Consider the following 20687-nt stretch of genomic DNA (forward strand, 5'->3'; position numbering starts at 1 on the left):
CCTCGGTCTGATGACCTCTAAATCTTGTAGTTTGAAGTAGGAATATACAGTATCAAATTTTAATGAAAAACGTCGAGTATAAGAAAATCAGCGGAAATTTTCCAATGCATCTTATATCGATATCGGAGTTTTAGTGTATGTCGAATTCTGGCCAATGGAATAGAAATACTGACTACTTCTGGATAGATGTCGAAGATGACAATTATCGATTGATATCGTAGTTGTTATATATCTATTGACTTCGGAAATGAAGTTATTCACGTATGCTATATGTCTAAATGAATCCAGTATCAATTTCACTCGATAGGTGCTGAGTTTCGATCTGAGGATACCGAGATGCCTGAATATGAAGAAACTGCCTTGAAATCCATCGCAAGGTATAAGCCTGAGTACGTCGACCTTAGTACGATCCAGGGTCACGATAAGATTTTGTTACGTTTCTGCAGAGTGTAACTTTAACCCTGAAGCCGACCTCGCCCTTCTCACAAGAACGTCCGAATGCCGGAACTGCCTGCCGAAGGCCCAACCTTTCCCTCTACCCCGTAAAATGGTAGAGGGAAAGGTTGGGCCTTTTACCATCGGCGCTAATATTACATTCCCACGAGACCACCCCATCCACCCTGAATCCGTTCAGCCCCCACCCGACCACCGTCCGCTACTATTCCTCGCTCTCCTTCCTGCCACCTCAGAAGTCATCTCGGACCTAAAAACTCTCTCGTTCCTCTAGGGAGAGAGAATTTGAGAAACTTTTCGAGGCCAAGTGGACCACACCCTCATCATCCAAGACTCGGAGCAAAAGTTTCCTTTTAGGACTCGGCGTCTTTGATTTCTTGAGTAATTTGCTCGTCTCCTGTGGCGCTAACGAAACTTAAGGATGCGGAGGAATTATGAGTTATATAATAATAAATGTGTCTATGCTAATAAGTCTCTCAGGTTCCAGAAATCTATAAAACTTGGAAAGATTTTTTTCTCCGCAAAAAAAAATTACACACAGCGTCCAAGCGTTGGTTTAGGGAATGTGATAGATTTGCTCGGCCTCATGTGACATGTTTGCATCTGTCGAAGAATGTTATTTGTTTTTTTAATAGAAAATATTGATGATAGAAATATGCTTTGCCGTTACGGAAACTCATTTTTTTGCCTTTGAGATCTATTTATGTAAATCATGGAAGGGTTGGAATTTGTCTTTGATCTATGGCTACGTAATATCCATTGCAAAATGTATCTGTATATAGTATTTTCCTCCAAAAGTGGTCACGCGTGCCTGAGTTAACATGACCTTGAAGAGGATAATTGGCCATTAAATTCATCCTCTTCTTTGTTAAACTTAACGAGAAAAAAGATACTTTCTCTTCTGGTAGTATTATTAGCATAATAAAATTCCAAGCATAAATAATCACATGTAACCACTTTCGACAATGAACGCATAAACATACGGTTTACATGTATTCTCAATTCTGGAATATAAATCTATCCCCGAGTTCCAGTTTATTTTGTTATATACTCTGTTTGCATATTTAGTCTTACACGTACACATTTCTGTAAAATAAACAATTGCAATTATGGATTGTGATTGAAAAATCTTAAGTGTATACTGGTTTTTTCATACTAAGATAATTTATTTGAAAGGGAAAGGAACATTTTGACGAATGTGAGACTAAACCTTTGCACATGACAATATGCCACCGGTGTTTCATATCCTGCCACTGAATTTCTTATCATATTCTCATAAAACTAACGCTTTCTTCTTCGATCATTTCAGGGTTTCAATGGAAGGCTAGCCTTCGCCATCACTGCAGCTGCCCTCGGCTCCTCCTTCCAACACGGTTACAACACTGGTGTCGTCAATGCCCCTCAAAAGGTAAAGAGAATCCTCAGATCTTTACCAATAAAAATAGCATTTTATACTTTCGCATCTCTTGTCGTGACTTTGGTTCATTCTTTTCAAAGACTTCTGAATACGAACCCATTTCACATTTTTTTCACTTTTAATTTGAATTTCAGCGAACGCATCTGTCGTCACTTCTCTCCTTTTATTAAAATTGCCTTTTTTGGTGAAATAGTTGCATACAATGTTTTTCATAAAATATCCAAATTTTGCACGAATAAAAATCTCCCATAGCTAATGATTAATGATAATGAGTTTTAGTTTCAATATCAGGTTTATAGTGTGATTCAACTTAGCTCTCCCAAATTCATGTTTTGGCGGCGAAGTCCTTCCGACATGCTTCCCAGGATAGTAGATGTCTCTATCTCTTCCCATTGCCTCCCTCCGCCCATTTCAATCCTCTAAATCTTAGTCTGATGTCACAAGCAGATGCTGACCTTACCCTCTTCGTATTTTGCCAACTCGGAAAACACTTGAAACTGACGGAATTTCTGCTTCGGCCCCTTCGCAGTTGATCGAAGGATGGATTCGAACGGTCGCCCACAACCGCACCGGCGAAGTCGTGGACCAGTCCCACGTGACCATGATCTGGGCCATCGCCGTGGCCATCTTCTGCGTCGGTGGTATGCTCGGTGGGTGCATCACTGGCTTCGTGGCCGAGCGCTTCGGCCGCAAAGGTGGCCTCCTGCTGAACAATGTACTGGTGGCTGCCGCCGCTGTCCTCATGGGCTGCGCCAAAGCGGCCTCGTCTTACGAGATGATCATCGCGGGTCGTTTCCTCATCGGTATCAATTCTGGGCTGAACGCAGGATTGGCGCCAATGTACCTGGCTGAGATATCGCCCGTCCACCTTCGAGGAGCGGTAAGAAAGAGTTTTGAGCAAAAGGGCTGTGTTAAACTAAAAAAGTAATTTTGCCTAGGGTGAAGGTAATTTGTTGCAATTCTAAAATTCATTAATGGAAACGTAATGAAAATCGACAGCCATCATTTATTCTTTTTTCTATGGTTGGCTATGTTCATCTGGATCAGCATGAGAATAAAATTAGTCTTCCCAATTTTTATTTTAAGACACTCCTACTTATTTTTTATAATATATTATGTTATTCAAGGAAAACTTTAATGCCAATATGATTTAGGTTTTTCTAGATACTACTAAAAAACCGTATTAGGACAAGAGGAATAAGATTCTTTAAGATTTAATCCGCATAACCTTTTAAATTATTTAAGGGAACCTTTTGACATCATATCTCTCAGCAATTGAATGAATTAGGGTCTTTGTCCTAAATATGTACTGGAAATTCTTAGCCGTTTTTAATGAGTTTTAGTGTTAAGTTTTCTAATGAGGTTAATGGGTTAATTTGAAAACTATTAGTAATTTATGGAACACCATTTACAAGTAAAAATACATTTAAAAAACAATAAGCTAAGATCTTCTTGGGAAGTTAAAGCACTGGGATTTTCTGAAGTAATTCTGGCGTTGGTCTTGAAGTTAAGTTAAATAATTCAGGAAAAATATTAGTTTATTTCTGCTTATCCATTCATCCTTCCATGAATTGGGTTGATGATTTCTCACAGGCTGTATTTCCCATAGGGGGAAAAGTCATTTTAAATTTTTCATGCCCACCAAGATTCATATAAATATGCCATAAGATAATTTAAATTGTACTTATCTAAGAGAAAAATGTCCCCAACGAGTCATTTAGGATAACCTGGGTCATTATATATCTTCAATAAATATTAATAATTTGACTGATGCTCTGAATCACTCTGATGCACTGAATAAACTGCAGTCTCGTTAATGACTAAACGTTTTTCATTCAATTTTGTTGGCATTCATGTGGAAATGGAAGCATTTTTATTTCTGTACCAAATTAAGAAATGCAAGAAGATAATATGCATAGAGTGCAGGTTGGAGAGATTTTCATTGGAGACCTAGATATGTTTAATCCTTATAGCATCAAGCATTTTTATTTGATTTTGGAACATGAAGGCTTTTTGCTATTTTCAAGCATTGATTTAGAAAAAAAATATTCATGCCATATTTTCAGATTAATGAAATGAAAACATTAAATGGTAACCAACAGCACATTTCTGTTTAAGCAAAAAATTGTGACTTAAGAAACCTATGTGACTAACTCCTTGGGAGGACTATGGAGAGCATATTCATAATTTGCCCATTTCGAGGGATAAATGATGTTTTTATTTTGTGTCATTATAATTTTAATGGTTCAAAAATTATCTAAGAAACCCTTTTAAGTTTTCATTCATTCTTTGTGAACTATTTTTCCATAAGAATGTTCCCACCAACCTCACAAGGTGCACTCAATGTATTTATTTAGTATTAATCTGAAAACAGAACTTTAGGCCTGTGCATCAGACTTTTAGCCAATATTATAACCATTAAAAACAATTATAAAAACCAAAGTTCTTGGTGGGGGAAGATCCACGTAGGTGGGATTCGAACCCATGATCTCTGGGTTGGAAGGCGAGGCCTTTACCCCACCACCACTGGGACCAGTCTCACTTGCCAATGCCTTCGTTAACTTGATGATTTCTCTATAAGCAAGTCCTTAGAAACTTAAGAAATATTATTGCATCTCCTATTTTGTTGTGACTGATGACTAATGTAATTTTAAATCTAGGTCGGAACTGTGTATCAACTAGTCATCACAATCTCCATCCTGATTTCCCAAGTGTTGGGACTGGAGTCGGTCCTTGGTACTGAGACTGCATGGCCTGTTTTGCTTGCAATCACAGCTGTTCCAGCAGTCTTCCAACTGGCCACACTTCCACTTTGCCCTGAGTCTCCAAAGTACATCATGAGCAATCAAGGAAAGGAGCTGGAAGCACAAAGAGGTAGGTTTTCCATTGAAGTATTAATGCTTACATACTTACTTTAATTAATTTGGAGAGAATATGAGTTACTTTTACCCTGAACAGTTTCTTCTTTTATTAAAAATATTCCTTTGGCACAATGCCTAACAACCAAAAACACTCTCTAAGGACCACATTATTATTAATACTAGTCTATTTTTTATGGTAGGTTTCAAATGGACACACACTGAACATTGCTACATTTATAAACTTAGTTTAAAAAGACACAATCTGACACCCACACTGAAATGCATTGTTCCATTCCACATTCATTCCACTTCCCTTCATTTTGCTCTACATATCTATCCTCTTTCTCACCCTGACTTGGTTGCCCAACATCTTTCTCTCTATCAAAGTCTTTTGCATTCCATTGTCAATCAAAATACTCTGCATCTATCTTTCCTATCTCCTTTGGACCTCTCCCAACAACCCTCTCTTCTTCCCTAACATGCCTCGCACTTCTTTGCTTTTCTCCTTTCCATCTATTTTATCATTTCCCTCTTTCTCCACACCAACATTTCAAAAACCTCTGTGGTTGTGCCAATCATCTTGATTCAACAACCATGTTTATGTGCCTTGAAAATCATGACCCATATGTTAAATAGTTTTCAAATCTGCCCTGATGCAACAATGAAGATGTAGGTTTTTCTTTGTTGAAAAATTTTGCTAATCCATACCAGTCGTGATCCATTGCAAAGATTTTAGAGAGAGAGAATCAATCTCTGCAACTTTATTGCAATTATTGATTACTGTTCTGAGGGCTGTCCAGAAAGTAACCCTCATTATGCTATTATAAATATATTGGAATAGATACAGAACATTTTAATTTTCATCTCAAAACTATGTATATCTACCATTTTATAAATATTCACCCAACAGATTTAAATATTTTTCATATCTCTGAACTAGGTTTCAAATTCCTTCAACATAAAATTCTACCACCAGAGATCTCAGCCAACCAATGGCAGCACCTTGAAGTTCCTCCTCAAGATGAGCCCAAACCATGTAGTAGTCAAGCTATTTCAGTCGTATTTCCATGTAAAAGAGTCATAGAAATCTCAGGGAAAACTTTCAAAAGATTTCAGGTATCGTAAATGAAGCAGTTGATCTTTTACCACCAATGGGCAGCCGCTTCTATGATCATTACTGACGTATGTGTTCACTCTTAAACAAACAACAGCACTGATACACAACTCTGTCACTCATCACCTTTTGTCTGTACAGAGCATAAGTTTCCAAATGAATGTCACCAGCTTTGAAGTTAATTATTATTAAAAACCTTATCACTGAATGAACATTTGGTGGGAATTTCAATAGTGTTGTTCATTTTGACTTGCTATGGTAAACAAACGGCAACCAACATGACCAACCAAACATTGCAGCTCAAGGCATCCTGACTTACTGTGTGCATCAATGTAACGGCTATTTTACTCCGTCCACTAATTCTCAAGCTACATGAAAACTGACGTTACTTTCTGGACAGCCCTCTAATTTTGTAGGATACCTGTGAGTCGCATGTTAGGCATAGATGAAAGAGGCATGTGTGCTTTCTGAATGCTCCCAAAAGACTATTTAAGACCTTCTCTGTGACAAACATGCCCATGAGACATGATAAATTTCATAACAAAGTTATTAGAAACTTAAAAGAAAAATTATGAATGAAATTACAACCAAAATATTTGTACTCATGGAATGCATCGTAATCAGTTCAAAATTACAGCAGAAAAATAAATCACTGAGGCAATACATAAGGTGAAACATAGTTATATGAATTATAAAAGAGATCAAAATGATGACTAGCAATGTTATCACACAGATATGAAGTAGCATAATTTATAAAATTGATGCAATGAATTAATTTAATTATTGAAAATTATATATAGGCATCAATTGTAGCAAAAACACATACAATGGCAGTATTTTAACATTAAGAATGGGAACAATTTTTTGCTTGTGGAAATTTAAAGAATTTGAGAAAATTTCCTGCACCAATTTTAAATGAAGATCTATTGTAAAATCAAAATAACCAGGCTACTAAATTATTAACTGTTTGGTCATTTCTAGGGTGCTTAACACAAAGATATTATAATTAAGGTTAAATGAATTGATATTAGGGCAAAACTAAAGGAAATGGCAAAAGGTCTTCATTTCTATCATAACGTTATTGGCCAACGCATCATGCCTAATGCTGGTCTCATCTTTCAGCTCTGACCTGGCTTCGAGGAAGCATTGAGGTGCATGATGAAATAGATGAGATGAAGAGTGAGGTGGAGGCTTCACGTCTGGTTCCAAAGGTGACACTTCGCGAGATGTTCCTCAATCCTGCTCTTCGTATCCCTCTGATCATCTCCAGCATGCTCATGATTGCACAACAACTGTCTGGTATCAATGCTGTAAGTTTCATATTATTGATACTATAAAATTTACAATGCTAATGATATTATTTGGGTGAGGCTACCCTGATGATACTAGAGAATAAATTTAAAAAAACTTCGCATAATGAACTGTTTTAACTTTGAAAGCAGGTATCTCCTCAAATTATTTATCAATGTTCATGGGTGTAATAACTATATGTACATATTTCTCAAAGTCTCGGGCATGGTTCCATTGTAATTTTTTTAAACTATTATTTGATCTAATGAGGAAGGTTTTACTGATCTTCTAAAAAAGCTAATTCAAGATTATATCTGGTATAAATACAAAATTGCACATTTATTGAAGAGTTGTCCTCACAATTTTTTATATATTGGGAATTTCAGCTTGATTAAACAGTTTGAGTCATCCATAACTTCTACTAACTAATGTCTTAAATTTTCAGGTCATGTTTTTCTCTACCAAGATTTTCAAAATGGCACAATTGACTGAAGAACATGCACAGTATGCCACCCTGGGTATGGGCAGTATGAATGTTGTCATGACTGTTGTGTCTTTAGTTCTTGTGGAGCGTGCTGGGCGTAAGACACTTTTGCTTGTTGGTTTCATCGGAATGTCATTTGTGACTTTCTTCCTATCAATCTCCCTGGCCTACGTGGTGAGTAAATAGTATTTAGTTTCTTTCTTAGCTTAAATGCATTCATCCAGTAATATGCATTTGAATCGATGATATCAATTAATCTGATGAAAAATGAATGTTTATTCATATTTCCAAATATTTTTAAATTTGTGTGCTTCAAAGAAAGGCGTCTTCTTTTGGACAAGTTAATTTAATGAGGTGTCCCATATTTTCTCTTTACAGGAAGGAGCAGGTCTCTGGCTTTCCTATGTTTCCATTTTGCTAGTCATTGCCTTTGTAGTTCTGTTTGCAACTGGACCAGGATCAATCCCATGGTTTATGGTCTCAGAGCTTTTCAATCAATCTGCAAGGCCTGCTGCCACCAGCTTTGCTGTTGCAGTTAACTGGACTGCTAACTTTGTTGTAGGCCTGGCTTTCCTGCCATTGCAGGTAGGTTATTTTAATTTTCTCTGCTAAAGTTTTTATTGATTTTCTCAGGAGTAGCATTATTTTGTGACAAATTAATAGAAGCTATTCCTGAAATAAAAACAAAATCACAAATGTTAGTAATGAACTGTCCAAAGAACCTCATTAGGCATTGAAAAACTGGCCTCTTTTGCTGATTTGCTGCTGGTTTACAGAATTTAAAGCTTTAAGGACCTTTAGCATCTACTAAAATACTGAAATGTTTTAAAATGGACCATTATTATTTCTTGAGTATTGTCATCCTGTTCCACAGGATAAATGTCAATCAGATGATGGATATATGAAAAATTATCAAAAAAGAGGATTGGTGTGGAAGTTCCCAACTCTTTATTTTCATAAATAGAGTAAAGCATCATTGTAATTATGAATGTGTGAATCCTTCAGTGTGGAAATTATTCACCTTGCCTTGTAATTCAACCAGATCCCTTGATATCTGGCTTAGTCCTATAGCCTGAAAGTCACCAAGGCATCTTCTTTTACTGTGCATTTCTTCTGTGCACCAAATCTTGCATTTTAATGTTAAAAGTTATAGTTATGACATTTCTAGTTTCTTTAAATGTCTCTGCTACTTAATATAGCATTCTGGTGGATTTCACCCAAAATGATGGGAATCACTCGTGCTACGACCTGATGATAAACAAAAAGAAAATAACCAAGTCACAACTCCGTAAATAAAATCAAGCCAGTACAATTAAGAGTGCATACTTAAGACTTCTATTTGTTCAAACAACATTTCAGTCTTGATGGTTCCTTTTTATATTCACTATTATCAATTTCCATGATTGATATGAAATAATTATCATTCCTCATTATTTTCTGAATAATGATAAGAGCCTAAACAACTTGGGAATGAATTAAACTTCAGAAAATAAACGTTTAATTATTATTATTACTTTTTATTTGCCCAGATATCACAATACAAAAATACCAGGTGGGTGGTGTATGTACATGATATAAGGCACGTCAATGAGGAGCAAAGACACAGGCTCAGTTAAGATACATAAAAGAAATGATGCTCATAGTTACATAAATGTTTGGTACAAACCCATGAACATTGGCTGTAACATGCACATGCAATATCAAATTCAGAAAAATCATTGATCATTAACATGAATCAGACCATGACCATTGCTAGAAACTAAAAGTATGAACTTCCTGGTTGGGAATATTGTTGAGATATTCATCAACCGAGTAAAACATATAGCACTGTAGATATCTTTTTAATTTATGCCTGAATGCAGTAGTTCCCTTTGTATCCTTGATACTTTTGGGTAGTTTGTTATATAATCTGATGCCCATTTCATTGGGTCCTAATTTCAATGCTTTAGTTCTTATATTCCCATAATGAAAGTCATTCCTGCCTCTGGTGTGATGATGATGATAGGCAGCGTTAAGAGAATAGTTGCCGATGTTATTTTTTATATATAGAATTAAAAACATAATGTAGATGCATGGGAGTGGTAGGAAATTTAATTCACGGAAAATAGGCCTTGATGGAGCATTGTGAGGTTTCCTGGTGATGATTCTAATAGCTTTCTTTTGCATTTTAAAGATGGTTTGAGAAATAGCAGCTGATCCCCATAATATAATACTGTAGGTTATATTTGAATAAATTTCCCCATAGTACAAATTGAGTAGTGCAGTTTTACTTGTAGTTTCATACAGGTGTCTTAATAAGTAGCAAGTTGAACTGAGCTTGTGTTGAAGGGCTTTTACATGAGTAATAACGTATCACACACGTTTAATAATGAAGAAAAGATAAATAACTCATTTTTAGAGAAGAAAACTTATGTTTGAACAAATTGTGTCTTTTGATGGGCAAAGACAAAATGGTACATGAGTAGGTACCATTGATATCATATAAGTTGAGGTTTATGAACTTACTTGATAAAACTATTATGCCTTTGATAAGAAAGAAAACCCTTCCAATCTAAGAACTGTTTCAAATAGTGGGTCACTAATATTTAAAATGCATTTACCATTATTATGAAGGGATTTACCAAAAAATTCTACATGCATGTGAATTTTTTTCTTTTACAGGAACTCATGGGAGGATATGTCTTCATTATATTCACACTATTCCTCATTTTATTTGTACTGTTCATTTGGAAGAAGGTTCCTGAAACCAAGAACAAGACAATGGAAGAGATCACAACTATGTTCCGCCAAAGATCATACCAGTGAGAGCAAGAAACCAAAGAGTAATTCAAACCTGGTAATACAATTTTCACATCACCATCAGCTTTTTAAATTATTGTGTGTCCATGGGTGTGTTGGTGTAGAAGCACACTTGCAATGAACTATACATTTCAATGAAAGAGCAAGTTAGGTTCACACAAAACCCAGTGAGGAGAGAACTGAGTGGACAAGACTATCAGTGACTGCAAGTAAATAACTGTGTGGACGAAGATATGATCTGGGTTATGTGTTTTAAAAGTTTTTAAAATAAGTATGTGTCTTTATGTAAGTACATGTGGTCATGCATCTAGCAGGCATTGATAAAATAACTGATATTTTTCAGTCATTCAAAAAACCCAAACATAATCATCAATTCCAGGAGATATAATGAATATTAGATAGCAGACTCAAACAGAGTGATATCGTTGTGATTTTTAAAACAAGTGGATATAATGAACATGTTATGACTGTATTTGTTATTGTTTCTTAGACTGGAAACAGTCTGTTGTGTGATGCTGAGCTGCACTTTGAGATAAGTCTGCACTATAGGCATGAATTGATTTCAACTTGATCTGCCTGACTTGCATCAAAATGAATCTGCAGCCATGATGACTGCTTGTTAAATCAGCATGCCTTATGAAGTGTCTTCACATTTCTGTGTGGCATCTGATCTCCATTGCTGTTGGTATTGGCAATTTTACATGTTCCATGTATCATAACCCCAAGCTCTCTAAATACAAGAAGAGCTCACTATAAAGTGTTTAAATGTGTCATGTAATTGTAATGACTGCATTTATTTATTTGGGGTGCCTGTATATGTGTAAGAAGTTGCAACAGTTGTATGTTGTGATTTTTTAAAAGAAATTATTTTGTCATGATTACATTGTTTCTGGATTTAATTTGTAGTAAAACTTTAGGGTCAACTTAAAGATCACGGTTAACGTGCCACTGGTTACATTATAGCACATTCAAGGCTGGTTGATAGTCAAATCAAGGGCAGTTTTCCTGAGAGGCAGATAATATTTTTATTCTGGAAGGAATTAGAGAAGCAAAATAATGGAATAAACTGAGTTATGGCCTAATGCTTTGGGAGCATTAGTTAATAGTCAGTTGCAAGGATGTAGGAATTAGTGTCTCCAGAAGGCAAGTGAGGCAAATCATTTACTCTCATCGACTGATGGCAGGACTGGATCAATAGGAAGTTATGAGCAAGTGATCAATTATTTCTTGGGGCCCTCAATACTCACTTCATCATAGATGCACTACTTGGATTTTATAGAGTACAAAATTCTGGTTGCATGCAGTATGGGGCTAGTCTTGAATTGATTGAGTCAAATTTGCACTATGGTTCTGATCTCATTGAGAGCTTAATTTGTTAATGATGCTGGTAGTTTTTACCCACGGGGGATGCTTGAATGCTGATATTAGTTATGCATTTAAAGATGAAGGAGATATTAGCACAAGGGCAGAATTAATTAGGGATGAGGGGCAATAAGAAGTTTTCTAATCATTAGCCATCTAGCAACTTCAATGAATGAAGTCCAAAGACATGGGGAAGGACAGGCAGTTTGGAGACGGACACGAAACAGTTTTGTGTTTAAGGACTGAAAATTACTGCGAAATCCTGCCATTTTCAGGAAAAAAACCCCAGCCATTAAGAATGGAGGGCTTACATTGCCAATCTCTGCCCACACTGACCACTTTTATAATGGAAAGAGGGTTGTCAAAAAAGATATTTTTAAATCTATAGGAGAGGAGAAAAGGAATTTTACCTTTTCTCCTGCCACTGGTTTTTCTCAAGGGAACCAAATTGAAGACTCATGGGACTGGGCATCTGGGCTTCCTTGGCCACATCATCCGAGTACCCAATAAAAAATCTCTTTCCTTAATCCCTCATAGGGTTATGCTGTACAAACTTATGATAGTTTGGTATTCCCCTACAAAATCCACACGATCCATTCATCCTTGAGCACATGTGCTAAATCAGCAATTTTTACTTTGATATTCAGAATCTCATTATGTCAGGAAAATATTTTGTACACAATCCTAACTCCCAAAGTTATGAATGTAAACAGATTGTTTTGTATCTTCAATTGGAAGATTTTTAAAGTATTATTTATTTACTCTTTTGATATTTTGTGTATGCATGGTTGCAGATATGTTGTTACTGTGGTGCTAATGAATGATAGTACAATGTACATAATGTAGAGATTGTAATGGACGTATTGTTTTAATACACGTGTAAATATACCTGATCTTTATTGTTTTTTTCAGCCACCTGAAAATTCAATGTAGAGCCTCATTACCTTCATTTTATAATGATTCTCAATCCATATATCTCCCGCTGATTTTGCAATGCACGAAGTAATTATTGTAATTAAATCGGAGTAACAATGGGGCCAGAAGCAACTAACGAGGCAATGGTATTAATGTCAAATATATCTCTGGTACCATTATCCTCACACTAAGGTTTTTCAGAAAATCCATAAACATAGTAATCAACCTGAAGGTCGGTTTGGTAGATGGTGGTAAAGTTCAACCAGTACTAAGCCAGATGGCAGGTGAAATTCACATATCGGGTCATGGGGACCAGTTGCTTTCCCTGTGCTGGTTTCCCAGGAAGATCTGGTACCCGTAAAATCACACTGCTTGGGTGGAACTGAGGGTGCCCCGAGTGGCGTGCCTGGGAATCGAACCCGGGCTCTCCAGCATCGATTCCCAGGGAACTTGAAGACTCTTGTTCGATTCTCGGGCATGCCTCATGTGGCCCCTCTTCCCTTGGTTTTTCAGTCCAATGCTCTACCCCTGGACTACCCACCCCCCTTTCAGATTTATATTTTTTATTGTTTTAATAAAATAAATTTTCCTCTTCATTTATTTTTGATCTCGTATGTCCAGTTGGTTCGGGAACATTAGCATTTTATCGCGCGCACCTCAAAACAGTCCTCTTCTTACTGGCCGCTCATGGGCGATTGACTGTAAAATACAAACAAGCCCGCGAAGACCTCTACCGGCATTAAAACGCTCGTCGCAATTTCAGCGCCACCGTTCGCCCGGAAAGCTCACCACTCACTTGTTCGCACTTCTCGCTCGGATGTGCCTCAAAACTCGCCTTGAACTGTCTAAGAGGTCGGGCGTGAAAGTGGAAGCAGTACGTTTAGTTCCATAAAATAGGTAACGATAATCCATCAATAATTATGCATATTTATTGACGAGAAAATGCAATCATCATGAATGGAGAAAGTGAACGAGTGCATAATGTTCACGACTTATTTTTTTAATTATTCATCAACAGGTATAATTTCGAAGAAGAGACTGTCTACATGCAACGTGTCGGCAAGAATCACCGGGGGAGCTCCAAAACAATGGGCGAAGGTAAGTAGGGTGAATTATAATCCCTCATGTGAACGCCTTCTTCGATAAAATTTGTGTTTGATGCTTCAGTTATGAACAGGAAATTTTTGTGGAAAGGTTTTAATAATGAATATAGGATCGTAGCCAGGATAGGAGCGTGAAAAATATTAGGGAGAGATTAGTGCTAATTTTAAACCCGAGCTAAAATCTTGCAGCTAGTCCCTACAAACGAACGAGTAGACACAGTAAAAAGTTGATACTAATAATGTTACTTATGTTGCATGTGCCAAACCAAGCCTTTTAGATGTCCATCTTTTAAGGTAGGAAAGTTTTTAAGTGTCTTGTTTTTGTTATTGCAGTTAAACAAGGCTTACAATCAAATCATCGCCATAGCTCCTCTAACTTGACATTAGGGAAATTTATACAGAGCACGAGACACTGCGAAGGGAAGCAGGTGAACCTAGAGGTAAAACAAGTATATAATTGGGGTTCGTGGGTTAAGAAGAGGAAGACTAGAGATGGATGGTTTATGCATTTCGGGTTGGATAACTTCCCAAGGAGAATTAGATGGTGTCTAAAGAGATGACCAAGACTTGTTCACATGCGAACGACAGGGAGGAAAAATGGTCACGAATGAGAGAGTTGGGGGTAACGAGTAAAGCTGGGTCATTTCTAGGACGAGATAAACTCCCTTGGAATGATTCCGACGGTGCCGTTTGTGGTATTAGTCAAAAAAACTTGAACGGGGCCCGAAAACACCACGGCAGTTAGGTTTGCATCTCGGTTGACTTGGGACTTCGAGAAGAAACTCGCGAGAATATGTATTCCGCGATCGCTCTGCCAGTGATATTATTTTCTACCAATTCCCTCTTTGAAATGGTATGGTTGAAATTTCACTTTTAACAAGGCCAACGGTGGGTCTTTTCAATTTAAAAGTCTGGAGGAATACGTAACATTTCAGAAACAGATTTTTGACATTACTGTCTCTGGGACCTCGGTAGGCCTCGTTGAAAATCAGTTCCTCCAAGGGTTACGTTTCACCAGCGAGCTGATCGTGAACAGACTCTGCATTCTTTGGTTTAAAATACCGGCTTGTTCTACAAAAGACTAATTAGGCTGGCTGAGAGTCGAAAAGTCATATCATGCGTATATGTAAATGGAAGAGGTTTCAAGTTATGTATTCAATTCTTGTTATAAAAAAGCTCCCATTCATGCGTGGGTAATAAATAAAACTTGCATTTCCAAGGATAGTTTCTTGTAACTCGTTGTTTTAAAGATGAAAAGCAAAATATTTACTGAGTCGCGGTCGCTGCACTTTGATTAAAAGGATAGTCGTCATTTCAAATTTTCCTCTCCTCTCTCGGTCATCTATTCATTTTTTTGTAGCTGTTGCAGGACAATTTGAAATTTTGCATCGTTGATGAAGTTTTGAGTACACATTTCCATTAATTTCCTTCCCGTCCTTGGAAGGGATAAACGCAAGGGGAAGGGTCTCTTGAAAGGGGAGGAAAATGAGCAGCCTAGGAGCCTATGGCCCGCACTGTCCAATGGGGCAATTGCGCACACCTGTTCTTCCCTTAGTGTCTTGCGTCGTGCAAAAATGCTCCTCTTCGTGGAAGGGGTTTTCACTCCCGCCTCATAACTTTTCTCTCTAGCAAAAGTACTTTCCACAAATTTTAGAACTAACATTCTGGATCCAGCAGTTCCTTAGAAATATTGTTGACTAGTGAATCACAATCATTTTAGGGAAAATTTAAGAACTTTTAATGTAAAGAAATTCAACCTTTGTCTTCCCACTATTGCAGCAATTGATCTTTAGATTCATTTTTTCTTTGGTGCGAGGAGAAATCATGTCTACACAACTTTACCAAGTCCTATGATGTAAATTCTCATAATCGGGAAGGGGTGTTGCTCTCTTCCTCGTGCCGCCTTTGGTTACCTACGACGTTCTGGTATCCAGAAAATTGTGCTACAATTATTTTTTGTCGCCACCCGAGATTTGAAACTGGGAACTTTTGATCAGTATTCGAACGCTCTTTTAACTAAGCTAGCAAGCTGGTACTTATGGGGGTTTATATATGTTATCCGGCCTCTCTCCACCTCCTTAAATATGGTTGTCGTTACGTATAAGGCAAGGGGAAGTCTGTAAGGGCGGTGCACATACTATATGTGACTTGAGGCGGGCAAAGGTTTTCCGCGAGTTTACCCTCGCCTGACTCGGGGTTGGGCTAGGCGAGGGAAAGCCCGCGAAAAACCCGCGACGGTCTCAAGGCCACGTACACCCGGAGCTGCCTCTTTTATCTTAGGCACTGCCAGGGTTTGGGCCCAGGCGAGTAACAAGTCCGCGCCTCTAGTAACGTGTTATTTCCGTCACTGCTAAATTATTTTTTTTAATTGTTTATATTATGAAGAGTTCATTTCTCAAAAAGAGGTTCGGAGTGGCGACCTCGTTTCATTGTTGTTCGTCGTTATTTCATTAATTTTATATACACTCAACTCGGAATACAATATACAATCACTTTGAAATGAATGGCTGGAAACTGCGACTCTAAGGTATTCAAAAATCGCACGACAAATCTTGGAAGGCTTTATCATTTCCCCCTGTATTCACAAAATCACTTAATTTTATTCAGTAAAAATGTAATATCCCAAGCTATTCCTCAGCGTAATGACCTAATACTTTCATGCGCGGGTTTCTCCTTTTCGTTTACCGTCAAATGAATTGAATTTAAATAAGATTATAATGTATTGAAAATAAAATGACGGTTGATGGGACCCAGATGTTCGTTCATCTCTTCAGTAAAGCCTCCTATAAGCTCCTGGTAGTGTGATAGGCCGAATCGTATTAATATGGGATTTCTTTTTATATATAAATAATATATACAATATTTAAATGTTAACCGGCGGACTGAATCCAATTTAGCTATAAAAAGAAATGAGTAAAAATTTGGTGACATTTTGCATAATTCAAATGACCAAATTCATATAGTCTTGAAAAATGTAATGCTTAGGTCTCAATCAAACCCACCGATAGTTTCTAAAAACATCGAATGATCTCGGAAAACAATAAGATTATTCGCTGACTCCTTTTATGGTGTTTTGAGTGGAGTGTAAATTAGTCATTTCTTTAAATATCTATATTCCTTCTATATTCTATCTATATTGCGTTACCTTCACCTTACGGTAGTAAGGTGAAGGTAACGCAAGTGAGTAGAGTCATCGGGTACTGATCGGAGGATTCCAGGTTCGAATAAAAAAATCCAAGTATTTACGTACGTATAGTTAATACTAGTTATGCCATACAGTTAGCAGTTAATACGTAGACTTTTGCGGGAAACCGAAATGTTTTAACAGAAGGAAATGACTGATCCTCGCTGTCCTGATGTGTGAATTAGAGAAGACTTTATGGTTGTTAGTTTCGGAGACGTGGTTGTCTAGTGGAAACAGAATTCAACTTCTAACGGGAGGACCTTTGTTCGATTTCCGGCAATTTTAAGCGCTGCCAACTTCACCCAGGCTGAGTGATTCTTACCAGAGATATTGCAGGCGGCACATAAAAAGGAAATTTCCCTTTACTGCCCTCGTGTGCTAGTGTTTACATGCCACAGGGTTTAGCATGAGCTGAGTTGGAGGATATGATCTCATCTCTTATCCATAGTATCAGGCTGTCTTTCGATTTGCCTTATTTCTCCTTTCAGCATTCCTTGACAGGTGATCTCCAAAGGGTGGAATTTTGATTAGGGTAATAAAGTAGTGGAAAATGGGATTGGGTGTTGGTTATGTCTGATGCTTTAGGGCTTTTGCGCGTTCTGTGGTGGACTTTTATTTTGGGCGCGTAGGGTACACATTAGTTTGATTAGGCATGTTGGTCTTTGTGGCTATTTGTTGATGAATTGTCCATTTTAATCCGGCTCTGGGGGGAGAGACAGTTTGTTCCTGCTTGTGGAGTCGGTCGAAGGAAAAAGGTTGGATGGATTGGAACTTCAGTTATCACAAGGGGAAGCTTATTAAAGGCCTGAATAAATTTTTTCGCCGTATTTTCCTCATTGCCAAATGTCCATACCATAAAGCCTTGATGATGGGACATGGATTTGATATTAGTTTATCATTAAAAATGTGGAATTCCACGAGGAAACGAAGGAAAATGGGCGAAATACCGGAATGTTCATAGAGTTGCTTATTTTTGTGAATCAATCCGTATGAAGATAGGGGTATTTAAATAACATTTTTTCTACAAAGCAAGATGAAAATCATGTTAAACTTGAAAACAATTGCGTGAATTTCTAGACCGTAACTTATAATGCCGTCAACATTTTGATGCCCTGGAGACTAAAGTTGTTCAAAAGTAGTCTGGCATATAAGAAAGCCTTGGGGTCACCACTGGTCCGGTGGAAATTGTGTTCCCAGGGTGAAAGAATATTTTCGATAGCAATTTAGAAGTAGCAGGCACTGGTCACTTCAGGGTAGCGAAAACAATTTTGCGTTCAAGAGGAGGAAAACATGGGAGTGAGAGGGACCCGTGTCTACAAACAAGATGACCATTAGAGATAGATCCCTGGCAGACACACTCATGGGCATGTTGAAAGGTGAAATGTTTCCAAGAGACATAGTTCATAGACTTAGTAGGTTTTCCGATCATCTGACTAGTGTGTGGAGGACCTTTTAATTAACGTTATCACTAAAATGTAACCCATTAGATAAAGAACAAGTGGTTAATCAGAAAAACGGTCCTCAAAAAGATAAACTTCATGAAATTTCCTTTTGTACTGTCAAATGCAGAAAACTTCCCTCCTCGGTATGGTCAAAACTTCTACGTAAATAACTATAGCAACAAAGAGACTTACATGCTTTTTCCTTTGAATTTCTACATCAATGCATGTTAACTAATGGTAAGTAATGAGTATTCAATTTTTATTTATTTTGGTATTTTTAAGGGAAATAGTATTTGAACAATGTCAAAGTAGCACAATCATGATAGGTAACACATTCATAGTTATAGAGAGCAATATACAGCAGAGGAGAAGAGTCAGCGAGGGGTGGCTACCATACTGAACAAAAGGGTTGATAGAAGCGTGGTAAACAGAATATTATTAGTGAAAGTAGATAGCTTGTCCTTAGCCTTGGCCAATCATGACCAAACCTCAGTAGAATCACTTCGACCCGAAGATGTCCTATGAAATGAGGATGAAACTGCCATCTGAAGATAACCAACATGGTGGAACAACAAATGCCTTCCAGCAACTCAAGATAGGATAGATTTTGCAATTGTTTCTCATCTTTAAACTTATCCTGCCTTCTTCTAATTTTATTTAGCATCTTCCTCTCGAATTAATGAAATGCCTTTGTTTTTCACTCTGTTCAAATGATATTCTCCATTGTTCATCATACTTACATCTCTGAAGCTTCTAATTGACATACATGGTCTTGCTTCAAAAACCACCGAACATAGTTTATAGAAATATAGGAACATGTCTGATACTATCAAATCATATTATTGAAAATTCACTAGCAATGTCAGATATTTCAGGTATTTTGGTGAAAAGATAAAATTTATATTGACTTGATATTAATACAAACGGTGGTTTATGCTCCCATTTTTCACAGCATTACCTTCATATCAAATGTAAAGCATTTATCTTAAAAAAGGTAAGGAGTCTGAATTTCCAATTCCCCTTGAATTAGTTATTGGGATAGTCCAGCCTGAAATTTAACTCTTTATGCACCTCCTGAGTAACAACACTATAAAAAAATTTATCAAATTTTGTATAGATTATCTCTAACAATTATTATGTATCATATGAATATTACCCACATTATTCCTTCCACAGTTCTCGAACTCAAATTCATGTCATAGAAAAAACAATTCTCTTTCCTTTTCCTCTTTCTTCCTGCTTCTCTATTCTTCTTTCTATTCAAGGACTTTAACTTTGCTTAACCATTCATTATTTCTTCCACCCAATTTATTTTTCTTCTACTTTAACCAACCATATTCCTCTCTTCCCCCACTTTAAATAAATATTGTGGTTAATAGTTCTCTCTCTTCACACATCTTAAAAGCCTAATCTATTCTCATTGAATATCTCAAAGATCAGGTTTCAGATCCATATGCACTATGATCCATATATTTTACAAATAGTTAGTGCCATCAGTTCTCTTTTTAAAATATTTTTGTCAATTTTTCTGCAGTACCATACATTTCCTTCTACTATGCTCATTTTACCTCATATTAATCCCTAAATATTTGAATTGTTCCCACTTCTCTTGTTTGATTCTCTCCTGTTGTAGTTTCACCACACTTAGTCTTTCTGAATCTTCAGAATGTTATTACTATGGTTTTATTGTGTTTAACGTCAAGTCTATTCTTCTCTTAATGCTCAATTAAAGCACTAAAAAGCTGACTTCCCTTGGCAGTCTGATGAACTAATGTTTAATTATCTGCAAACTCAATTAAATAAATCTCCTGACTGCCCATATTAATTTCAAACTCAATTCTTATAATGTCACCGTTGATATTTCCTCAATATAGAAGTTAAATAATGGTTGCCTGTGATGGACACCATGCATCACTGCTCATTCTTCCTTCACTACTCTTACTGAGTCAGGTTTCAAATAACTTGCTTATTCCTCATGGTTTAATTGCCAAAAATTTAATTTATGATGAATCACAATAAAAATTAAAAATTATTTTAAAGAGGACTCTGTAAATATCTGGCATTCACTTCATCCACTAATTTTAATAAGAATGGATATACATTTTTCTATCTTTTTCTCAAGACAGCCTTTTTCCTACCTTTAATCCTATTACATTTTTATAATTCTGTAATACTGATCGTTTCTACCATGTAGATGATAAACATGTTCCATTCTTCTCCCATCCATGAACTTTAATGAAATCTTTCCCCTAAATATCTCCCT

At 36.9% G+C, this 20687-nt stretch overlaps 1 protein-coding gene across 4 annotated transcripts in view; it reads left to right on the top strand.

Annotated features, from left to right (window-relative positions):
* LOC139696208 (solute carrier family 2, facilitated glucose transporter member 1-like) overlaps positions 1 to 12673 on the top strand; it is a 191721-nt gene extending 179048 nt beyond the window's left edge. For all 4 annotated transcript variants that reach the window (XM_071594863.1, XM_071594864.1, XM_071594866.1 and 1 more), the window contains 7 exons: positions 1763 to 1861; positions 2400 to 2750; positions 4531 to 4744; positions 6968 to 7155; positions 7581 to 7793; positions 7998 to 8204; positions 10281 to 12673. In XM_071594863.1, coding sequence (XP_071450964.1) covers positions 1763 to 1861; positions 2400 to 2750; positions 4531 to 4744; positions 6968 to 7155; positions 7581 to 7793; positions 7998 to 8204; positions 10281 to 10424 — 1416 coding nt within the window. In that variant the 3' untranslated portion in view covers positions 10425 to 12673. The remainder of the gene's footprint in view (positions 1 to 1762; positions 1862 to 2399; positions 2751 to 4530; positions 4745 to 6967; positions 7156 to 7580; positions 7794 to 7997; positions 8205 to 10280) is intronic.
* Positions 12674 to 20687: the final 8014 nt, after the last annotated feature.

The sequence above is a fragment of the Hetaerina americana genome, unplaced genomic scaffold (genome assembly GCF_022747635.1).
Source record: "Hetaerina americana unplaced genomic scaffold, ioHetAmer1.1.p SCAF_7, whole genome shotgun sequence".
NCBI lineage: Eukaryota > Metazoa > Arthropoda > Insecta > Odonata > Calopterygidae > Hetaerina > Hetaerina americana.